General features: G+C 35.2%; 2 protein-coding genes across 2 annotated transcripts; both read left to right on the top strand.

Annotated features, from left to right (window-relative positions):
- The first annotated feature begins 7,638 nt into the window (after positions 1 to 7,638).
- Positions 7,639 to 8,571, top strand: LOC131822602 (olfactory receptor 4P4-like). The gene has a single exon (XM_059158890.1). The coding sequence runs from the start codon at positions 7,639 to 7,641 to the stop codon at positions 8,569 to 8,571; it is 933 nt and encodes a 310-aa protein (XP_059014873.1).
- An 11,899-nt stretch (positions 8,572 to 20,470) lies between these two features.
- On the top strand, positions 20,471 to 21,409 carry LOC131809350 (olfactory receptor 4P4-like). The gene has a single exon (XM_059136365.1). It carries the CDS (start codon positions 20,471 to 20,473, stop codon positions 21,407 to 21,409), a length of 939 nt encoding a protein of 312 aa, XP_058992348.1.
- Positions 21,410 to 25,422: the final 4,013 nt, after the last annotated feature.

The raw sequence follows: 25,422 nt of genomic DNA, 5'->3' as shown, positions 1-25,422 counted from the left end.
AAGTATGTCAGTCAGAGAAAGAAAATTATCACATGGTTTCCTCATAGGTGGAATATAGAAAGAAAGCGGTTCATAGGAGAAAGGAAGGAAAACTGATTGGGAAGTCATCAGAGAGGGAGAAAAGCCATGAGAGACTTAACTATAGGAAACAAACAGCGTTCATGGAGGCGCGGTAGGTGGGGGGATGGGGTAATTGGATGATGGGCATTAAAGAGGGTATGTGATGTGATTATCACTGAGTGTTATACACAACTGATAAATTATTGAATGTTACACCTGAAACTAGTGATGTACTACATGTTGGTTCATTGAATTTAAACAAACAAATAAACGGTAGATAAAGGTCTTAAATATTTCTCAAAAAAAAGATGTATAAATGGGGGAAAAACACATGAATATGCTCACCATCATTATTCACTAGAGCAGATCAAAAACCACAAAAAGAAACCATTTCACACTAAGATGGCAATAATAATAATAATAATATAGGTGTGGACGAAGATGTCTAGAATTTTGAACACTTGTACAGTGCTATGGGAATTTAACTGGTGCAGCCACCATAGAGTAGGGTCTGTTGGTTTCTCAAAATGCTATAAGTAAAATTACCATATAACACTACTAGTTATGTGCCTAAAATAATTAGAATTAGGGACTCAAATAGATATCTGTATATCAATGTTCACACTTGATCTTAGCCAAAAGGCCGAGAAGTGATGTATATCAATGTTCATGGCAGCATTATGCACAATAGGCTAAAGGTGGAAACAACCCAAGCATCCACCTACAGGTGATGGATAACAAAATGTGTAATATGCATACAATGGATTACTATTATTCCATAAAAAGAATGAAATTCTGACACATATGTCAACACAGATAAACTTTAAAACTATCACGCTACGTGAAGTAAGCCCTATGCAAATGGACAAATATTATGAGATGCTCTTACACGAACTATCTAGATGAGGCAAATTCATGGAAACAAGTAGATCAGAGGATACCAGGACAGAGAAAAGGAGGATGGGTACATAGTGTCTGTTTGAGATGATAAAAAAGTTTTGGAAATACACTGTGGGGATCATGGCCTAACACTGTAAGTGTAATTAATGCCCCTGAATTATGCACTGAAAGTTGCTGAACTGCCAAATTTTATCCTTAAACAAATTTGGGGAATATGTCCTATGCCTCTTGAGAAAAACTATATCCGAGAAGATATGGTTACTGAGAAATCAATTATAAGCCAAAAATAAAGCAAAAAAAAAAAAAAAAAAAAGAAAAGAAAAGAAAGAAAGAAAGAAAAGACTTGGGAATTATCTCCCATTCCAGGGATGGGGTGTATAAGGAGATTACTTGAATGTTTTGTTTTTTTGTTTTGTTTTGTTTTGTTTTTTGCAATTTTCATTGTGTTAACGTCCGTCACCATAAAATATATCATTAGTTTTTGATGCAGTGTTCCAAGATTCACTGTTTATGTACAACACCCAGTGCTCCATGCAATACATGCCCTCCTTAATACCCACCACCATGCTCACCCATCCCTCTTCTCCCCTTCCCCTAAAACCCTCAGTTTGTTTCTCAGAGTCCACAGTCTCTCATGGTTCATCTCCCTCTGAAATTTCCCCCAATTCACTTTTCTTTTCCTTCTCCTAAGGTTCTCCATGTTATTCCTTATGTTCCAAAAGTAAGTGAAATCCTATGATAATTGACTTTCTCTGCTTGACGTATTTCACTCAGCATAATTTCCTCCAGTCCCATCATGTTGAACCAAAAGTTGGGTATTCATCCTTTCTTTTTTTTTAATTTTTTATTTTTTATAATATTATAATATATTTTTGTATTCATCCTTTCTGATGGCTGAGTAATACTGCGTTGTATATATGGACCACAACTTCTCTACCCATTCATCTGTTGAAGGGCATCTCAGTTCTTTCCAGTTTGGCTATTGTGGATGTTGCTGCTATGAATATTGGGTTACAGATGGCCCTTCTTTTCACTACATCTGTATCTTTGGGGTAAAGCCTCAGTAGTGCAATTGCTGAGTCATAGGATAGCTCTACTTTTAATTTTTTGAGGAATCTCCACACTGTTTTCAAAGTGTCTGTATCAACTTGCATTCCCACTAGCAATGTAAGAGGGTTTCCCCTTTCTCCACATCCTCTCCAACATTCATTGTTTCCTGCCTTGTTAATCTTTGCCATTCTAACTGGTGTAAGGTGGTATCTCAGTGTGGTTTTGATTTCAATCACTTGGATGAATTTTTGACAGAAAAAGCAACAGCCACGTAAGGACCTTGACAAGGAAAACAAAAAAAGAAAACTTTTTCATCAAAAAGTTTTTTTTAGGGGTGTGTATGTGGCTTGGGTGGTTAAGCACCTGACTTTTGCTCAGGTCATAATCTCAGGGCCCTGGAATGGAGCTCTGCACTGGGCTCCCTGCTCAGTAGTGAGTCTTCTTCTCCCTGTCCATCTGACCCTCCTCTCATGTGCTGGCTTGGCCTCTCTTTCTTTCTCTCAAGCTAATAATAATATCTTAAAAAAAACTATGGGGCACCTGGGTGGCTCAGTGGATTAAGCCTCTGCCTTCAGCTCAGGTCATGATCTCAGGGTCCTGGGATCTAGCCCCTCGTTGGGCTCTCTGTTCAGCGGGAGCCTGCTTCCCCCTCTCTCTCTGCTTGCTGCTCTGCCTACTTGTGATTTCTGTCTGTCAAATAAATAAAATAAAATCTTTAAAAAAATATAAAAAATAAATTTTTTTTTATTAGACAACAGGAGATGCCCACTGGAATATTCAGCCTCCTCTGCAAACTAAAATGAGGCAACATTAATGTTTCCTTCTATCTACAGCCCAGAGTTTTCTTCTCTTTATAATTATTTCTGAAGTGCCAGGTCTTTCAAGTCATTGGAGTTTCTGTATAACTATTCCCATATTCAATGGAATATGAGCTGGTCTTAGTTTCCATATACACATGGGAGAAATTTGACTTGATTAAAAGAATTATTTTTAGGTATTGGAATAAAGTTAAAACATTATTCAACATTTAAAAAAAAGTTCAGCTTTACATTGGTCAAATTATCCCAGTGGGAATTTCTAACCTCACAGATAGACTGCAATAAATTTCAGCAGGTTAGATATCTCCCAGATAAATCTGGTTGGGAATTAGACAAGAACCATGTATATTATCTTTCTTTTCATTTCCCCCAGAGAATGCCATAAAATTGGTATTTGAGGATCAATAAAGAATAGCTGCCAACATAAATGCTAAAATACCAGTTTCTTCATCTACTGAGTATAAAAATATAACTGGGAAGACTCTTGAATTTGCTTTAGGAGAAAACTAGACATCTTATCTTGGAGAGAAGGTAGGTTGTAGCTTTAGGATTCTTTGGAATGGTCTACAAAATGAAACTTATTAAGAGATTCATTGACTTTATTGGTTGATTCTGAGTGTGGTAAATTTGAATCATTGCATGTACCCTAGATGTAAGCCAAACACCTGGTGACTCGGACACAAGTTAAGTTTTATTTAACCAACCCATAATGATTCACTGGCCTTAGATCAGTACAAAATATTATTTTAGAATTTGTTGTTAAAATATCAATTTAATGATTATTTATGTCTTGACTGATGTTTATTAGAAAACTTTGGCCATAATTTGTATATTCAAAGCTATTGAAAGTATTGCTTCCTCTACTTGGTAATATAGAACATCTCTTGGGGTTACATATTTTTGATATATTCCATATATGGTCATTTACCCTTTCTGTGTCTATTGCATAAAGGAAATCAAAACATCATAGCGCTTTTTTTTTTTTTTTTCACGATGAGATAATTTCAGGCGAAATAAATAAAACAGAAAGTGGTTTGTATTTTGGTGAAGGGTACATAGAAAATCTGAAAAGGAAAACTTAAGAAACAGAGTGTATCAAATGACCATTCCTACTTCTTGCTGATAGTCTAGGTCGTATTTGCAGTCTGTGTTTTTCAGTTTTGTATTTAAACACCACCTAGTCTAATTCTGCCAAATCTCGGCTATCTGTTAAAATAGGAAATGAATAAAAGATGATCTTCATATGCCTCCAGCATTGTCAAAAGAATGGAGAATAAAGTGCAGCCAGGTTTATATCTGTGCATTTTGGGGACCACCAAGGGAGAAGACCACCCCTTTTGGGGAAGGTGACATGAGAATTAACATATATTAACATATAAGACTCAAGAGTATCATCTCCACAGTAAGCCAATGGACTAAGTAAGGAATGAGGGACTGTTGCCAGAAGATTTATGTGACTATTGAACAATTTTTACAACAAGCAGGTACTGGTAGAATCAAGATCTAATGGCTACCTCTATATATCTATCATTTGGAAGTAAATTTGATTACAAACATTCTGTATTTTATAATTCCTCAATATAAGAAAAATGATAATGATAATGATATATAATTAAAATGAACTTCCATTCCATTCTTTTAAACATTCAAAGTAAATTTATTCATTAATTTTGTAAATGCAAACTAATTACTTAAAATGAGCAATCTATAATATATAGCTACAGAGAGGAATGAAATGGAATAAATATTTTAATACATGCTGGGGCCAGCTGTCATCTAGTTGATTAAATTATAAATGTATTATCTTATTCATTGAATTCATGACTTAATTATCCAGCCACAGTCTTAAACTATGGAAGAATCCAATAACTATCTTACTAAATAAGAACTTGAGTGAAGCAGAGATGACTTCAGGCTTTTGCCCATCAAGCGCAGTACCTGGCACATAGCAAGCATGAATTCATTCATTCATTCATTCATTCAGTCAGTCATTTGACTTTTTCCAAAGGGACAGAAGATAAAATTTATCTAGGGAAGAATACTTACGTTTAAGCCTATAGGCATGACGGGAGATTTCTGCCTGCCACAATATGTAAAGGAAACTGTGAATAGGGAGTTTAAAAGTAGCAAGTTATGAAGTATCCATGGAAAGAGATCTGCTCCTTTCAGGGAGAAAGGCCGTTTTGTTGACTGTGCAATTAACTTACCTGACCTGAAGAGAGATAAGAGAAACAAAACCCTGAAGCTGTACCAGTAAATTTAGTCTGTGTGTTTGGAAGAAAGGCAATGAGCCATCCACAGCCAGCTGCTGACTCCTCCTAACTGAGGTCAGAATCATGGGCACATCAGTCCCAGAAGTTTCCTTAAAGATCCTGTTTAACACCACAGTTCACTTAGGGTTAAATTGAATCCATAAAAGGAATACAGCATATTAACATCATCCAGTTAAGAAATAATAGAGCCAGATGAAGGAGATAATGTTTTGTTCTATTTTACAAACAGCCCAGTGTTTTAAAGGATATCTACTGACACAGTGATATTATTATCTATGTTTTTAAAATACGAAAGGAATCTTGTCTTACATAGGAGTCATGCCTTCTTAACTTTCTATAGAAATACTTGAAAATAGGGGAAATGATATTTTCAAGTGATTCAGGAATATAGATTATAGTTTTTGAGTCATGTACAAAATATACTTTGCATTTTGAAAAATAATTTATTTATTTATTTTTAAATTTTTTAATTTTTTATAAACATATATTTTTATCCCCAGGGGTACAGGTCTGTGAATCACCAGGTTTACACACTTCACAGCACTCACCAAAGCACATAACCTCCCCAATGAAAAATAATTTAAATAATAAGTCTTTTTCACATCTTTTTTCCCCACCATTCTAACAAAGTAGACTGGGTGAATTCACATGATTATACTTTTTAAAAGTATAGTGTATTTTGTCTGAACTATCTGAGTATTTGCTAAAACAAAATAATCTGCATTTTTAAAAGTCTTACTTATTTTTCCTGATAATACCTAGTCATTCTATGTATTTTCCACTTTGGGTCTGAAAGCATACTTTCAACAGAATTGAACTTGCATCATATTTTTCAAATGTGATTTAATCTGTTCCCTGACAAAAAGTCCCCTGCAGATTAGATCTAGCAGAATTTTAGACTGTCATTAAGAGAAAAAATATCGAGGGAAACTTGCTATATGATCAGCTCATATAACAAATTAATCATGAAGTAAAGACTAGACTGTAATTAAAATTTTAACTTGCACTTCCTTTCTCTAAATCACAAGAATAGAATTTTTGAAAGAAGTTATACGAGAGCACTGAATTCTTTTAAGTTATCGGGAATATTTTTAAAAGCCCAAAATGTACTTGTTAATTGAATGAGATGGTTTATTTGACCACTATCAATACTCCTTCTTCAGATACCAAAATATCAGTTTGTGGCAATCGATGTTAACTCTTACACACTGGATAGATTTATATGTTTTTCTTTTCAAAACCCTACTTTAGGAATATATGTACATAAATTTGAATAGACAAAAGGGAAGGGAAGGGTTATAGTTTTGAAAATCAATTGCAAATATATTGGTGTTGAATATATGAATAATTAACACAAAATGTTTTAAATACGAAGTTTCAATGTTCTATAAAGCTAAAGCAGAGAATCGATGGTGTAATTTAGTGGGAAGCTGAAAGCTTATTTCTCAAAAATTCTTCCTTAATCTCTCAATGACATTTGAAAGTCTACCAGTAGAAAGGTAATTCTCTGTCCTGAGAGTTAAAAGTTGTTACCAAAGAAACATTAATAGAACTGGTTGTACATTATTAGTGAGAGGGAAGTAAATTCAATGGGAGTGAAAGAAGAAAGGACGAAAGAGATGTTAAGACTGGCAGTGTGCCAAGTCAAGGGAGCACACACTTTCAAGATGGGTGGTTAGGAAGAAGTAAACAATTTATGTAAAACAATTAAAAAGAAGTCAGTTTGTACAAGTGAGTAGGGCACTACAAGGAGACTCTAAAATCCAAACTATACCTACTACCATTATCCTCAAATTCCTTGATTAATGTCAAAGGCATTTGAGATGATAGTGTTTTGAAAAATAGAGATATTCATACTTCTCTTGTTATCCATTTATTGACTATGAAATATAATCAATCCTTCATTTGTATTAGGTATATGTTCAAAGTAAAATTAGGTATATTTTCAAAGTAAACACAAAAGAAATATAACTGATTATACCCTTATATAAATACCTCACAGTTCTGAATATATTGGTTGGTTTTTCTATTTATTCCCTTTCCACATGGAACATAAGGCAGGAAATTTCTCCCATATTATATTACTTACCGACTATACTAATTAAATTTGCATTTTTGTGTGTTTTTTTCTCAATGTTTCATTTGTGTGTCTATTTTCTCAGTAATAATGAGAACAGCAAAGATATTTTTTCTTTCTTTAAAAATACCATTTTTGTAATTTTATTGAGACATAATATCTGGTGACGTTTTATAGTACATCTTAAGAATTATTACATAATACAGCATAGTTTGCAATGTTAGTCTTCACCTTGGGCACCTAAGATGTTTATCACTAATTAATATTTTCAAGAAAGGGATAAAAAGACCTCCAAAAAGCCTTCATTGATAAAATTTAGATTTCTATTTTCTTCAACCTTTGAATGCTTTCCATTACAATCTGCTCTTTACCAAAGAGTGATATGTCTCTTCATATTTAAATATATATCATAAGCATTCATAATTTATCTAATTTCAGGGTCTACAAACCTGTCTGGATCATGGAAAATAGGAATAACATCACAGAATTTATTCTTTTAGGACTTTCACAGAAAAAGGAAATAGAAGTCCTCTGCTTTTTACTGTTCTTACTTTGTTACATTGCAATTTTGACCGGAAACCTGCTTGTCATGATTTCTATCGCCTGCAGTCACCTTATTAACCACCCAATGTATTTCTTCCTGAGTTTCCTATCCCTGGCAGACCTTTGCTACACTTCCACTGTGACCCCTAAGTTAATCATTGACTTGCTGGCAGAAAAGAAGGTCATTTCCTACAACGGGTGCATGACACAGCTCTTCACCATGCACTTCTTTGGGGGTATTGAGGTCTTCATCCTCACGGGGATGGCCTATGACCGCTACGTGGCCATCTGCAAGCCCTTGCACTACACCCTGATCATGAGCAGGTGGAAGTGCGACGCTATGATTGCAGCTTCCTGTTTTGGAGGATTCCTACATTCCTTTGGGCAGTTTCTCCTCGCCATCGTTTTACCCTACTGTGGCCCCAATGAAATAGATCACTTCTTCTGTGATGTGTATCCTTTGCTGAAGCTGGCCTGCATGGATACAAGCAGGATCGGTCTCCTAGTAGTGGCCAATTCGGGACTGATGGGTCTGGTGACTTTTGTGGTGCTGCTGGTATCGTATGCTGTGATCCTATATACTGTCCGGTCCTACTCTGCAGAGAATCGTCACAAAGCTCTTTCCACCTGCAGTTCCCACATCACTGTGGTGGTTCTCTTTTTTGCTCCTTTACTCTTTATTTATATTCGACCAGCAACTACCTTACCAGAAGACAAAGTGTTTGCGCTTTTCTATACTGTCATTGCGCCCATGCTCAACCCTCTCATATACACACTAAGAAACATGGAGATGAAGAATGCCATAAGGAGACTTTGGAGCCGCGTCACGGGGAGTAAGGACATAAATTGAAAGGCATCCCTGACTTTCGCCACCGAGTTTGTTGAATACGTGATTTCTCTACTCTGAAACTTTTAAAATGCATAATGCTTGCCTCTGTGTCTTGTGTGTAGCAAGGTATGTATTGCCAAATATGACCATAAGATTAGAATTCCCCAGATTTACCAAGGCTCCTCTCTGATGTGCTTTCTTTTCTAGTTTTCCTATTTATATCCTCTCTGACCCAATGACCCTTTGTGAAACTAACTTAGATATTTATCAGCAGACTGCCCAAGGCAGAGTGCCCCCCATATTAACCCTACAAGTCTACATAGCTCATTTTTGGGTATGGTTGCATTCAATGAAGCCAATTCTAGTCACTAAACATTGCTAAAAAAAAAAAAACAAACAAAAATAAACAAAAACAAAAACCTGAACTTTTTATTTGCATCTATCCTAACATGTCTAATTCAAGGGCCACAACACTATTTCTCAAAAAGTCTCTTTCTATTCTGATCATTTTGTAGCCAGTGGCATTCTGGCACATCTCACATGCCCAACACCAGCAGTTCATCCCAAGCCCCATATCAAAATTTTTTCTTTTGCTTTAAGGCACGTGTTCTCCTAGCTCCATCATATATAAACTAACTGCACCTCTCTGTTTAACTCTAGCAACTTTCTCTGCAGATGTGTGGTGTAAGGATGGGAAAAATTGAGGAACTTTCACATGTTAATGTCACATTCTTGTTACTGGTGAACTTACATTTTTCTCAGAACTTACATTTTCTCAGCAGCTCCCAGAATGCTTTTTAGCACTGTAAAAGTTAAAGGCAGGTTTGGTTTTTGTTTGTTTGGTTTTGGCTTTAGTTTTAGAGGTAGTTGAAATTCACCCTGAAGAAAATTAAAATTTGCACCAAATCAGAAAGGGCTAGGATTAAGATCAGTCCACTGGATAATTAATTAGAATAGAGGAGAAAATCAAAAGTTGTTTGGAAAATCTTTCAGATATGAAATGCTTGCAGAAGTATTTGTTTCAGGCTGTGATGGGTTACTATTTATTGTTGAGGTTTTCCTAAAATGGGTGGAGAACATTAGAAAAATAGCAGATTGCTGTGACTCAGTTTATTTTTTTTTTTTTTTTTTTTTTTTTTTTAAAGATTTTATTTATTTATTTGACAGAGAGAGATTACAAGTAGGCAGAGAGAGAGAGAGAGAGAGAAGGAAGCAGGCTCCCTGCTGAGCAGAGAGCCCGATGCGGGACTCGATCCCAGGACCCTGAGATCATGACCTGAGCCGAAGGCAGCGGCTTAACCCACTGAGCCACCCAGGCGCCCATGCTGTGACTCAGTTTAAAATACCCAACGAATGGGGGCGCCTGGGTGGCTCAGTGGGTTAAAGCCTCTGCCTTCAGCTCAGGTAGTGATCCCGGGGTCCTGGGATCGAGCCCCACATCGGGCTCTCTGCTCAGAAGGGAGCCTGCTTCCTCCTCTCTCTCTCTGCCTGCCTCTGCCTACTTGGGATCTGTCTGTCAAATAAATAAATAAATAAATCTTAAAAAAAAATAAATAAATAAAATAAAATAGAATAAAATAAAATACCCAACGAATGGAAGTGAAAACATCACAAGCTAAAAATTTTTGGAAAATAACCGACATACTTTCTTCGTTGTTCTTCATCTAATTCTTGACAGCTATACCAGAGCTCCTAGGAAGTGATGTGGGATACAAAGGCAGAAGAAAAATGGTTAAACTTCCTTACTACCTACAGCCCATGGACAGACAAGTCCTTGAAATATGCAGAGTGAAATTCCTTGAGGAACTCAGCTGCTTTTATGCTAATTACCTTGCTAAGTACAAAAGGCAATCTTAACCCAACCATAGGACCCTGTAAGTCTACCTTAGCATGAAAGAATTCCTTTGGAAACTTCCTTTATCTCTACCCACCAGGTATATGTTGGTAATCATCCTCAGAGCATGTGACCCACTGATAAAGATCTGAAGAGTCTCCTGACTAAGGTTTTACTGAACAGTAACAAATGACCTTTCCTAACAATAGCCAGCCCCTCAGCATCCAGAAAACCTTGTTTCCAAAATACCCAGAGGGCTTATGCTATCCTTAACCCCTCCCCAACTTGAAAGTATATAATGAGCCCCTCCTCATAACCCCAGGGCAGCTCTTTCTGCTCCTGGGTCCTGTTCTTATGCTTTAATAAAACCAACTTTTTTTGGAACAAAAGGCATCTCAAGAATTATTTTCTGGCCACTGGCTTCTGATATCACATATGTTCAAAACTACATCAGAAGGACTTGAACAGGTGCGTGTCAGAGAACAGCAGCAGAGCTGAAATGTGAAAGATCACTTTCTGGTATAATAAGGAGAATCTCTGGGGCGCCTGGGTGGCTCAGTTCAGTGGGTTAAGCCTCTGCCTTTGGCTCAGGTCATGATCTCAGGGTCCTGGGATTGAGCCCCACATCGGGCTCTCTGTTCAGCGGGGAGCCTGCTTCTCCCTCTCTTTCTGCCTACTTGTGATCTCTCTGTCAAATAAGTAAATCAAATATTTAAAAAAAAAGTAAGCAGAATCTCTGGCAAGAAGACCAGCAAAACCATGAACTTTGATATTGTTTCAGAAGCTCTTCCAGGCTAGTCAGACTAGTAGTATTGAAAAATAAATTTTCTCACCTTCTCAAGACCATGTCTTTCTCATCACTTCATTGGTTCTCCTGCCGTTCTCTGCAAGAGCAATTATTCTTCCTCTAATAGGATCTCTAATAGGATCATTGATATCCGCATAAAACTGTAGGGAAAAATGCTGAGATTCTTTGAAATTTAGTGGATGTTCTTTGTAGTTCTTCCATTCAGATTATCTACCTTTCATTGCCTCTGACTAGGATATTTTATAGTGCTATAGAGATAGAAATTACCTCACAGAAAATAATAGTAATGCCAATAATGCCTGTCCCTAGAAATGCAAATTATGTCCAATGAAATGCAATTGATTGGAGTCTTGTGGGTATTTTGCTAGCTTTGCATCCACTTGTAAATTCATCTCAGCATTCTTTCCCAGACTTTAAATGTGTGGAACACATTGTTGTTGTTTAAACCAGTGATAACATCTTACTGGTTTCTGCGTTCAGTACTGAACTTGATGAAACCTTTGATGTGTTTGTTCATTATTTGTATAAAAATGATGATTATATTGTCTTTTAAAATTTATTCTTTATCATATGGTTTCACTTATATGTGAAACATAATGAATAGCATGGAGGATATTGGGAGAAGGAACTAAAAAATGAAGTGGGTTGGCAGGCGGGGGTGGGGAGTGAGTCAGAGGAGGTGATGAACCATGAGAGACCATGGACTCCAGGAAACAAACTGAGGGTTTCTGAGGGGAAGGGAGGTGGAAGAATGGGTTAGCCTGGTGATGGGTATTAAGGAGGGCATGTAGTAATGACCACTGAGTGTTAAATGCAAACAATGAATCATGGAACACTACATCAAAAACAAATTTAGTACTGTATGGTGACTAATATAACATAGTAAAAAATAAAAAAATAATAAATAATAAATAATAGAATTTATTCTTTAACAAAATGAACTTTCTTTCATGTAAAATAAAACAGGGACACCTGGGTGACTCAGTCGGTTAAGCATCTGCCTTCAACTCAAGTCATGATCTCAGGGTCCAGGAATGGAGCCCTATGTTTGGTTCCCTGCTCAGCGTTGAGTCTGTTTCTCTCTCCCTCTGTACCTATCTCCATTCTTGCTCTCTCTCTCAAACAAATGAATAGAATCTTCATAAAAAAAAAAAAAAACTACATTTGTATGTTAATTCAAGAAATTGCTGTTTTTTGCTCCTGATCCAAATCTTTGAGATCTGATTCTGTCAGTGTTTATTTTATGGCTTTAATTAAGGTTATATGATTTTCTTCCTATTCATCCATAGCTTCTCTTAGTAAAATGTATTTGTAAATAACTTATTGTTTTTTTACTATTGTAAATAGAACCTCTTATTTCCTTTTCTATGTATATCCATAGGTTAAATACAATCTATTTATTTAGTGTATACATGTCTTAGATCTATGATACCAATGTTCTTATTAATTCTAGATATTTTTACCATTTTTTTCCATTTCATAGAATTACAATCTACCCCATTTTATAGATGAATAAAGCTATCTCACAGAATATTCGTGTCTTTCTCACTAAATTAATAGCAAAAAATTTATCTTTAATTCTCTGTTCAGAGGATGCTTCACCAAATCATAGCAGCCATTGGCTGATTTAAAAAAACTCACATAGAGATAAACTTGTTTCTAGCCTGAAAGCACAATATTGTAATTTTATAAGATACATTATTGACTTCTGGAGCATATAAACATATGTAAAAATCTCACCAGGAAATTTTCAGCCTAAAGGGAAGAGACCACAAACTAAGTTGGGAAACAATGAAGGAGTTTTAACACTACAGCACCTGATCGTTAGGGCACTGAGATAAACTGAAGAGAAGGGAGAATTTAATGCTATGGTCCAGGAACTGAGTTAATGGGGTCTGGAATAATATAATTGTGTAAATTTACCAGGCTCTGAATCAAACCTCTCCAACACTATTTTGAAAACAGAAAAAGAGGAAAAGTGAAAACAAATGTTACTTAAAAATGAACAGATTGTACTCATTTCTCTTTCGTAAAGGATAAGGTGTTAGAATTCAAAGCTTTCCCCATTGTTTTGTATTCAGAATACAGTGAGCTAGAATTGACAAAACTTAATTTAGTGAGCAAAAGTAGACACAGAGGAGAGTAGGGAGTAACGAGTTCAATGAAGAAAGTAGATATTGGCAGAGAGCACGGGGAGTTATACACAAACAATAAATCATAGAAACGACATCAAAAACTAATGATGAAACAAAACAAAACAAAATGAAACTAAACTAATTATGTGTTGTGACTAACATAATAAAAAAAATTAAAAAGATGAAAATAGAACAAAATGGTCAAGGTAAGGTACTTGTAAGAGAACTTCAATATTGAAAAGTTTTAAAATACTTTACTATAATTAAAATACCTTTATTACTTTAGGCCATAAGAAAGTCTCCCAGAAACAGTAGAAGAGTTGGTGCTTGAAACCAGACATTCTGGGTTTAGAGGCCCCCACACCTCCCAACACACTTATTGCCTAGGTAGGGTACATAATAATTAATATTTCTAATAAAGAAATTGAGATATACTGTAAGAATTATAAGTCTTTGAGTTATTACATTCAGAAAACAAAGGACATTTCCACTAAAGATAACTTAAGTTGAAATGAGGAATAATACCTGAAAATTAAAAATCTGAGCATGCAAATGTCTTGAAATATTGCTGAAATTTGGAAAAAAAAACTGTAAAAATGGATGCATTCATAGACATTTGCTATTTAAATCAATTTCAATAATAAGTAAAAAGATCTAACAAGATTTCAGGCAGAAAATAAAGACAAAGTATACTTTTTAAAAGTTCCTTAAATCATGTAATTGCAGTTTTAGAATGAATCTAAAGACAAGATTTTTTAAGTATAAAAATGGTGAGAAAATACAAGTGTCTTGTAGAATTACTTAAACATTAATTCAAGAGATAAGCAAGTAGCATTATCTGTATAATATAAAACAGTCAGAGATTTACTATTTAATAAAGTTTCCATAAATTAAAAGAAAAAATACTAACAGCACCCTGTTCTTCGTTTTTGAATATGCTGTTTATAATCATTTTATTTTTTTGTTTGTTTATTATATGGCTCTCCTTTAGTCTCTAGCCTCACTGAAGGCAAAGACTGTCTTTTCACCACCATATGCATTTTCTCCACTAAATTTTTCCAGTTGACAATTTTTGTTTTATCTTTTTAAAGATTTATTAATTGGGTGTCTGGGTGGCTCTGTTGGTTAAGCCCTGGTTTTGATCCCAGGGTCCTGGGATGATTCTGCCTCAGGCTCCCTACTCAGTGCGGAGTTGGCTTCTCCCTCCACCTCTCCCCCTGCTCACGATCTCACTCTCTCATGTTCTCTCTCTTTCTTTCAAATAAATTAATTAAATCTTCAAACATTTATTTATCTATTTGAGAGAAAGAGAGATGGAGAGTAGGGGAGGAGCAGAGGAAGACAGAGTCCCAAGCAGACTCCACACAGATCAGGAAGCCCCACAGGGGTCAATCCCATGACCCTGAGACCACAACCTTAGCAGAAACCGAGAACCAGTGGAGGCTCAACTGACTGCACCACCCAGGCACCGCTACTGACCCTTTTCAGAAGAAGGTGAAAGTAAATAATTTTTTAAAGGAAGGAATTGACACTGTTTTATTTATTGCAATATTTTTCTGTATGAACATTACGCACAGTGTTTTCTTATGGTCCTCTCTCCCATGCCGAATCTCAGTGCTTTACATACTGATGCATTAGGGAAATATAATTATGGACTTTGGCATTGCTGTTATGGAGAAATTTAAGTGATAGCTCATATCTGTGGCAAAAAGTATACTGATGGGAAATTTCTAAACCCTCAGAGATATGAGAACTATTCTATATAACAGGTTTTCTCAGAATTTGCTCTAAATATCAATTTGATATCAGGAAGTATGTATATACAATATATATAAAAATACATCAATATATATAAACATCAAAATATATATATATATAAATACAAAACTATATATAATTTTTCAAGAGAAATGAATGTCAGAGAGACAATTCTTTATTTGAAATGGAAAAATAATATGCTAAAAATCTCAAATTTGGTTCAGTACCAAATATATCTCCATTAATGGTATATCACAGTTCCTTCATAAGACTTTATACAAATTGCTATTTATTATTGTACAGCAATGCTAATTTTTATTTTATTCTGACTTCATCTTATGTGTGAAGCCTCAGCTTACAAGAAATCTGTTTGCTGAGTTCAGCAGCTGGTAAGTTAAATCTAGTTCATAAATATACCAGCTATTTCACTTCAGAAGAATACTTGAATCTTTCTGATTATGATTGTTACATAATGTTTTTAAGAGACCTTTGGATGGAAAAGCTTCTGCTTTTCTTCCATCTATAACAAACTGTAGCTACGGTGGACCTCAGATTTTTGTGTTGGATGTTTGAGTCATCAGTACCATTTTCTGAAGTGCTATCAAAATTTTAGTAGATTTATGTGTTTTGTCCTATTTAGAATGTCATAAATGTAGCCATAGCATTAGCCATCCATACTCCATGATCAAAGAGAGTTGAATATGCAGGACTTACTGGCTCAGCAGGTCACTGGACAGTTTACTGAAGGAGGTGAACATAAAATGATTGAACAGCAAAGACCAGTATGATCCTAAGACTGAAAAAACAAACTATATGGAAAAATTTTCAGTCAACCTACTCAAATGTATCTACTCAACTGTATCTATGGGGTATGTTTATTTCTTTCTAGGTTCAATATAGAGAACTATTTTTTAGGTGAAAGAGGGATATGAACATCCAAGTAATGTAGAGAGGGTCAATGAATCCAAAGGAAAGAAAAGGAAATCATTAAATGACTGTCTTAAGCAGCACATTGACCTTCAGTTTTTTGGGCTGAAAGCTGACAAGGAGTGAAATATTTTGCTTAAATGAGAGAATGTAAATCCTGATGTGAGAGACCCAGCCCTCCGGTAAGAAAGAACAGATTGTTCATGGCAGGGAAACTATGCAGTCTCACCTACCTACCTGAGTTTACTCATGTTGAAATATTATGTGTTTTTAATAAGCTATTCAAAATTTTTAAGAAGAATAATGATATGACATATTATTCTTAATTTATATTTATGTCCACTGGTATGGCAAAATGTATAATATTAATGCTCGAATATTTATTTTTTTATTTTTTTAATATTTTATTTATTTATTTGTCACACACAGAGAGAGAGAGAGAGAGAGATCACAAGTAGGCAGAGAGGCAGGCAAGAGAAAGAGGGGGACACAGTCTCCCTGCTGAGCAGAGAGCCCCATGTAGGCCTCGATCTCAGGACCCTGAGACCATAACCTGAGCCGAAGGCAGAGGATTAACCCACTGAGCCACCCAGGTGCCCTAAAAATATTTATTGAGTATCTAATTTTTATATAACATGTTCTGTACTTAGCTTTTATGTAAATGAAGTCACCAAATCCTTATAATAGACCTCAGAGTTATATTATTCATTTTATAAATGAAAATGAGGTTATATATTTTTCCCAAGATTTTTCCATGAATTTTGGAGCCAAGTTCCTATCTTATTTTACAGAGACTAACTTCTTAATTACTAGGATCTCCTACCACTTGAATATCTTGAGTACCTCCTGCATTTATAACACCATAGGACATTCCAATGAGGAAAAGGGACCAACTAGTAGGTTTTTGGACATTGAGCTTCATATGCATTATTTTATTTGAGTTTCACAGTAATTCTGTAGGTGAGCCATGGCAATGCTCACTTTACAGAAAGAGGAAGGACTTGTTCAAGGACGTAAAAATCTTGCATCTAAGTATCAGGGCTATTTTCAGAACTAGGTTCAATCTCCAAGGTTTCTATTATTTCCAATATTGTGAAGAAAGGGATGGTTAAGGTACAATTTCTGATCTGATCTACTTACATTTTCTCTAGGGCTTTGAAGTTGCATTTTGTAATTGTTGAAGGTGGTTAACAGTTGTTGAATGTGTAATACTTTCCAGATACTGTTCTAAGAAATTTCACGTGTATGAACTTCATTATTTCAAACATGACTCTATATGGATGTATTCGTTACTTCAATTTTACAGAGAAGGAAATTGAAGCATAGATATGATAAGAAACTTGCCAACACTACATTTTCTATAGTTTCAATGTATCCAAAGGAGCTTGGAAAGCATGAGGGAGGCAGACAGATGTTTTCCTCAAACTAATGCAGAATCAGGACTCACAGAGTCAAAATCCGGGAAGAGATCTTCAGAGATCATCTCCTCCAATCCTTTATTGTATAGATGAAAGCCCAAAATCTAAGGGACTCAGCAATTAAGATCTACTGCTATAACTGACGAATTATTGAATCCTACATCTGAAACTAATGATGTAGTATATGCTGGCTTATTGAATTTAAATAAAAAATATAAGCAGCAAAAAGTAAGTTAAAAAAAAAAAACAAATTTTAGTTAGTTAACAGCGTAATATTGGTTTTAGGAGTAGAATTTACTGATTCATCACTCATATATTCAAAAAAGTATCTATTGCTTTAGCACATTTATTTACCACACAATTACCACGAATGCAGTAGAACTCCTTCCACTTGACACAATACAAGGAAATTAAATTATTTTCTAGAATCATGCCACCTATGCAGATGGATTCTCTAAGAAGGTAAGGGAGAAAATGAAACAAAGCAAGCTTTTTATTTTGTTGTATTTTGTTCGAGGGCTCTATTTTGAAATTAAAGGAGTCCACTCTTTTGTATGATAATTCCAATTTAGGCAACCATAATTGATCACCTGATAAAATGGCCTGGAGATAATTTTTCTGAAAAATTATTTTTTTTGAAATAATAGGTAATTATAAAAAAGGAATTATGGGGGCACCTGGGTTGCTCAGTGGGTTAAATCTCTGACTTTGGCTCAGGTCATGATCTCAGGGTCCTGGGATCCAGCCCAGCATCGGGCTCTCTGCTCAGTGGTGAGCCTGCTTACCCCACTCTCTCTGCCTGCCTTTCTGTGTACTTGTGATTTCTCTCTTTCTGTCAAATAAATAAATAAATGCATCTTTTAAAAAAAAGGAATTATTAAAAAAAATTTTCTTGATCTTCATATCATTTCTCCATCCTGTCCTCAGTCACATTCTTGTGACAACAATATTCAAAACACTGTGATACTTTGGAATTTTTTTTAAAAGATTTTCTTTATATGTCAGAGAGAGAGAGTGAGAAAGCACAAGCAGGGGCATGGCAGAGGGAGAAGCAGGCTCCCAGCTTGGCAATAGAGTGCCAAGGTGGCACTCGGTTCCAGGACCCTGGGATGACCTGAGCCGAAGGCAGACACTCAAATCAGTAGAGCCAATCAGGCATTCCAAAATAATCTGAGCCTTTAGTGTTTGTCTGACATTGCGAGATCTTTGAAATTATTGACATAGAAATTGAAACATTCCTTTTGTTTAGCAAATTTGAACAGAATTCATGGGTTTCTCAATCATTCATCTAAAAGAAACCTGATAAGAATCAATAGAATCAATGCATTTTTGTTTCTCAATAAATTCTCACTTGAGGATAATTTTTAGTGTGATCTTCTGAGGTTAGTTTCCTATAAAAACCTAAATGGGCTTCCGGACTCTGGTGGACATAATTCTTCAATATAGTAAACTATATTTAAAGGATAAATGGATAGTCATATTTACAAAGATACCTCCAAATGAATTTAAATTATATGCATTACTAATGTAAAATAAATGTTTATTTATAAAATATACCTTCTCTAAAAATGAATAGAAGTTCGTGGTAACTTATATGTTGGCTAGTTGAATATAAAGAAAAAAAAAGTTTGGGCAATAAAAAAAAAGAGTGCAAATTGGAAAATTTAAATCTCCATAGTGTAATTGTCATGAAATAGCCATTGTTAACAATTTACTTAAGCATTTAAATTAATTTCTCTTGGACATAGCGTAACTAAATATAAACTGAAGAACTTTTTCACTTTGGATATATACTTATAAAAAAGCAACACTGACTTTTAACTGATAATTCTAAAGTAAAAAAATAAATAAATAATATTTGTCACCTACACGTCTCTTACTTAACAGTAAGTTTAATTTTACTGGTAGTGGAATACATCCAGTTTTATATAAAAGCAGAAAGCATCGATGATTTATACACGTTTTAATTCCTTTAAAAATTGAATCAAGAATAACATTTTAAAACTAACATTGATTCTCCTATAACCCTTTAAGAGACAGAAATGGGAAAAGCTGAACTGTAGATTCATTATTCTACAGATAACTCTTAAGGAATACTAAAATTTCATGGAGTAATTTCTGTAATTATTTCCTCTTTTACATCCAAGAATATTATGAGTCAATGTAGAAAAATAATTTGTTCTTTGGTTCTATCATGAATTACCTGATTAATCGTTATTTATAATATTGTGTTACTCCTCCAAGTCTATAACATGCACTTTATTTTCTATTTTTTCTTTAGATAATACTTATTTAAGATTGACTAATGCCAAGCATTATATAAATTACTCACATGACCTCCACCATTTTTGTGATCTCATTAGAAAACATCTGTTCAGGTAATTCTTTTTTTTTTTTTTTAAGAGTTTATTTATTTATTTGACAGAGATCATAAGTAGGCAGAAAGGCAGGCAGAGAGAGAGAGAGAGAGAGAGGGAAGCAGGCTCCCTGCCGAGCAGAAAGCCAGATGGGGGGCTTGATCCCAGGACCCTGGGACCATGACCTGAGCCGAAGATGGAGGCTTTAACCCACTGAGCCACCAGGCACCCCATGTTCAGGTAATTCTATGGTTACTTCCAGTTTATACCCTAAGATGGCATATTATGTTTCCTTAACAATAATTCAATTAATAATTAACATTATTTGCACCAATATGTACACTTTGAACTTAGTATTTGAACAAATACTTAACATTATAAAATATCTCTTTTCTTCCTCTTAATGAACATAATTTCCTTCTTTCTCACACAAGAATTTAAATTACACAAAAGCTAGGACTTTTTAAATTCATCATTATGTCCAAAGTTCTTGGAAGGGTACTGGCACTAGATATGTGAAAGGATTTTATTAAATGAATGAATGATTTCAATGGATCTTAAAATGGCTAAGGTCTTAAAACATGCATTAGATCATGTTCATTGAATATTAGATTTTCATTTTCTCATCAATGATTTCCTTCATTATTTTTGTCATTTCAGATACCTTTCTGGAACATCAGATCATGGAAAATAGGAATAATGTTACTGAGTTTATTCTCTTGGGACTTTCTAAGAATAAGAAAGTCCAAATTCTCTGCTTTCTCTTTTTCTTACTCTGTTACCTGGCTATCTGGTTGGGGAATTTGATTATTATGACTTCCATCACATGCAGTCAGTTAATTAATCAGCCCATGTATTTCTTCCTTAATTACCTTGCCCTCTCGGACCTCCTCTACACCTCCACTGTGACACCCAAACTCATGACAGACTTACTGACAGAGAAGAAGGTCATTTCCTATAAAAACTGCATGACACAGCTGTTTACCACACACTTCTTTGGAGGGGTCGAGGTCTTCATCATCACAGGAATGGCCTATGACCGCTACGTGGCCATCTGCAAGCCACTCCATTATGCCATCCTCATGAGCAGGCAAAGGTGTAACTCAATTCTCAGGGCATCCTGTGCAGGGGGCTTTCTGCATTCCCTTGGGTTGTTTCTTCTTACAATTTTTTTACCGTTCTGTGGCCCCAATGAAATTGATCATTATTTTTGTGATGTATACCCTTTGTTGAAACTGGCCTGCACTGATACACACAAAATCGGTTTCTTAGTCATTGCCAATTCAGGCCTGATGGGACTGGTGATCTTCGTGGTTTTGATGGCCTCCTACTTTATGATATTATATAATGTGAGAGCATATTCTGCCGAGAACCGCCACAAAGCACTTTCCACTTGCAGCTCGCACATCACGGTTGTGATCCTGTTTTTTGCACCTGTCATCTTTGTTTACATTAGACCCCCCACAACTTTACCAGAAGATAAAGTGTTTACACTCTTCTACACAATCATTGTCCCCATGCTCAATCCTCTTATCTACACACTTAGAAACACAGAAATGAAAAATGCCATAAAGAAAGTTTGGTGCACTGGAAGGTTTCGGAAAGGGAATCCAATGATTTGAAGGCTATTCTTCTTTGAATGTGTATGGGTGTCATGTTATCACACATTCCCTTTCTTTGATTCCTTGTCGGTGGAACAATTAGACAGAATATGTAAAGGCCAACCCTTAAGCATCAACTTGCCATCAGTGGGTTCCTCCTTCATATTTCTTTGCTGGTGGGCTTCACTTGTTTTCATCCTTCACTAAGCTTTAAGTTCCATGAAAGTAGGGGTTATGTCATAGTTTTTTCACTGCTAATTCCCTAGTAGCCAGAGAAGTGTACAGCACATATATGATGCTCAAATAAATATTTATTGAATGAATCTATAAATCACAGAGCTCGGTTTCTGATTCCTGAGAACAAGAACTTCATGAAGGAATCACCTTCATGGTTTAATGACTCACTTGGACATTAGACACCACCATTGTCTTGATAAGTATCCTTCTTCACATATTTTTCTATTTCTATATATTTTTGGCTCCATAGAGCCAAGAAGGGATTCCACTCTGGATCCAATCAGACAAGACATCTCAAAAAAGTGTATGGGTAGCAAAGATGAGTAGGCTGAAATCATGCTGCTTTAACAGGTTTGGCATTCAATATATATGATCAAGGAGTAAACCACAGCTACCCGTCCGTGGAAAGTTAGAAAATATAAATCCTTCAAAATTAAGGATTTTTTCAAAGTAAAGGATTTTTATTTACTATCTAATTTCAATTTTAAAATAATCTGAAAATAATACCTGACATGAACTATGGCACAGATTTATTGGGGTAGATAGTGATGATGATGGCAGATAATAGACAGATAATAGAAAGACAGATGAGAGAGTGAGTACTTGAGAGGAGGGGGAGAGGGAATGGGACGTGAAGCAGCTCTCTGGTGGAGTTTAATGGGAAGAAGTACATCTTTGGAGAAGTTGGATTCACTCACCCTACTCTGGGTTTGGATGATTTTTTTGTTTGTTTGTTTTAAAGCAGACATTTCTCAGTTGTATCTAGTCTGAAAAGCTCATCTCACTCCATCTTTTACTCTTTCTTTTATATGTGTTACTATCAAGAGTGAAATCTTTGATCTTTTTTTTTTTTAAACTTTACTTTATTTTTCCAGTGTTCCAAGATTCATTGTTTATGCATCACGCCCAGTGCTCCATGCAGTAGGTGCCCTCCTCATTACCCACCACCAGGCTCAAAGACTTCTTTCTTACTGGAAAGCTTGAAAACAAACAAACAACAACAACAAAAACAACAACAACAAACCTTTGACATTTGTTATCAGTTTATATAAAAATTATCTTTCTTTACAGAACTACTTAACTCCCCTTCTAGGTTCTGGTTTGATATTTAGAGACATTAACCTTGGAATTTCAGCTTACTCATCTGTAAAATAAAGCAGATAATTAGATCATTAACTCAAATGTGTAATTTCGGAGTTTGCTTTTTTTTTAATAAGAAAAAATCCTCACAAATACCATGAATTGATTGAAATCATGTTTTATTATAAAGTTATTTAAACATGTATGAAATAAAATCTTTAAAAAAAAAATGGGACACTTGGGTGGCTCAGAAGGTTAAGCATCTGCCTTCAGTTCAGATCACAATCCCAGAGTCCTGGGATTGAGTCCCACATTGGGGTTCCTTGCTCAGCAAGGAGTTTGCTTCTTCCTCTGTCTGCTACTCTCCCTGTTTGTGCTCTCTCTCTGTCAAATAAATAAAATCTAAAAAAAAAAAAAAAGCATAAATTGACATAAGTCACAAAAATTTTACACTTATCATTCTAAACTAAAAATGTCAACGTATAAAATGAAATATTTATGTTAAAATTTTAATTTGAATGTTTCACAGAAACTAATGTACAGATGCTAAGCATGATAAGAAAAATAAAAATTTATTCTGAGCAGTTTCCTTTCCTAGAACAATACCTACTTCCTTTAATTTCTTTTTCATTTCTTTTCATTTTTAAAATTACCTTATGAGGTAGTTTCTATTACCTGCAATGTACAGAGGGAGAAAAAGAGGAGGAAAGTGTATTTACCTTTTCAGGATCCCTCAAGTAGGAAGATTTTTTTCATCTACCTGCTTAATTATCTGCTGTTATCAACATCATAATTTTTTTGAGCATTAGGAGAAATCATTTGAATCTTAATTATCATCTCTATTATTAGTTTATTTTGTAATACCAGTTATATATAATCAAAACCATTTCATTAGACAATAAATTTAAGAGTTTAACCCAAAATCAAGTTTTAAAACTAAAGTATTTGTTAATTTTCTCACTGTTTCAAGAGTTACCTTTAGGGACACCTGGGTGGCTCAGTGGGTTAAAGCCTCTGCCTTCCGCTCAGGTCATGATCCCAGAGTCCTGGGATCCAGCCCGGCAATTGACAATCGGGCTCTCTGCTCAGCAGAGAGCCTGCTTCCCTTGCTCTCTCTCGGCCTGCCTCTCTGCCTACTTGTGATCTCTCTCTCTGTCAAATAAATAAATAAAATCATAAAAAAAAAAAAGAGTTACCTTTAATGAATTGGTGTGAACTGACAAGTATCATTATGTAGGCTGTATAATGATTACACTAAAGATTCAGTTAGGTTATCAGCTGCTCTAGTAACAATTCTCTTGAATTTTTAATACATTTATAAACATGCCCCTTATAAACATAATTCTCCAATCATATTTTCTTTTCTTTTTTTTTTTTTAAGATTTTATTTATTTATCAGAGGGAGAGAGAGTGAGCACAGGCAGACAGAGTGGCAGGCAGAGGCAGAGCGAGAAGCAGGCTCCCTGCTGAGCAAGGAGCCCGATGTGGGACTCCATCCCAGGACGCTGGGATCATGACCTGAGCCGAAGGCAGCCGCTCAACCAACTGAGCCACCCAGGCGTCCCTCCAATCATATTTTCTATTTGAACTTCTTTAAAGCTTTTCTTTACACACTGTGCCATGACCTTTTTTGCTGCTCCATTTACGTATTCCTTCACATATTGGGTCTAGGTTCATTTTCCCCTATAACCTGTGCAATATAACACCTTGTTCTATTCCATCATACTCATTTCATGATGTCCAACGAGCCCACTGTCACTGAGTTTACCTATTTGAAAAACTTTTTCAATTCTACAGGCATCTACAGATATCCAGATGTATAGATATATAGACATTCTCTAGAAATTGGAAATTTATTGTTTTTATTTGGATGGCAATGGAAAAAATAAATTTAAACATATTTTAGGGCAAGTAGTTTCAACACTGGCACTTCCATTTTCTCTTTACATTCGCATTGGCTAAAAGTATAATAAAGGGAGATCGTGTAATTTAATTGCCACTAACCTTTCTACTAGGGCATCCATGCTTCTCAGATATTTAAGAGTAACCAAACTTCCTACTCTTCAGACACCCTATCATCTTAAGTCTGTTGTGTCAGCACAATTGTCAGTGGATCTCATTTTACACTCAGACAAGGTTTGGTTTGGAGAATGAATTATATAAATATCCTATTTATTACCAATACAACTTTTTCATTACTATTTTATAGCAAATATTTCTATAATTTTTGAAATGCTGTGATTTTGAAATGACTATGTAAGTTATTTTAGAAAAACCTTTCTCACTTTTATAAAGCCATTATTTCATACAGTATTTTTTAATGCTAAGACCTTATTTAAATAATTTTTGCTTTTTAAATTATTGCAGTGAATATGGAAACTCATGAACTGAGTGAAAAACATGAATCTGAGTTTCTGATGCTCCTTACTGGAAGAAAGCACCAAGGACACTCTATGCCTGGGATGATTAACACGAATGCAGTTATGTACATATGAAGAGTCATTCGAGAATCTGAAGCATAGGGAGATTAAAGGAGGACCTCTAGTTAGTAACTTAAGGATAAAATCCAAAGGGAAAAAATGTATCAAAGAAAAATGTAACAGAACTTCAACAAGAAAATGATAACTCAGATTACTAAGGACAAATGTGAATAAGATGTTTCTTATTAATCAATAAATAAAGAAAAAATACTTCAAGATAAATTATCACATAAATGC

This window comes from Mustela lutreola, chromosome 1, assembly GCF_030435805.1.
Source record: "Mustela lutreola isolate mMusLut2 chromosome 1, mMusLut2.pri, whole genome shotgun sequence".
Taxonomy (NCBI): Eukaryota; Metazoa; Chordata; class Mammalia; order Carnivora; family Mustelidae; genus Mustela; species Mustela lutreola.
This window is presented reverse-complemented; position numbering and strand designations above follow the sequence as displayed.

What these genes read in the sequence shown, in the direction of transcription:
- LOC131822602 (XM_059158890.1), top strand. Translation starts at nt 7,639, where the DNA reads ATGGAAAATAGGAATAACATCACAGAATTTATTCTTTTAGGACTTTCA.
- LOC131809350 (XM_059136365.1), top strand. Translation starts at nt 20,471, where the DNA reads ATGGAAAATAGGAATAATGTTACTGAGTTTATTCTCTTGGGACTTTCT.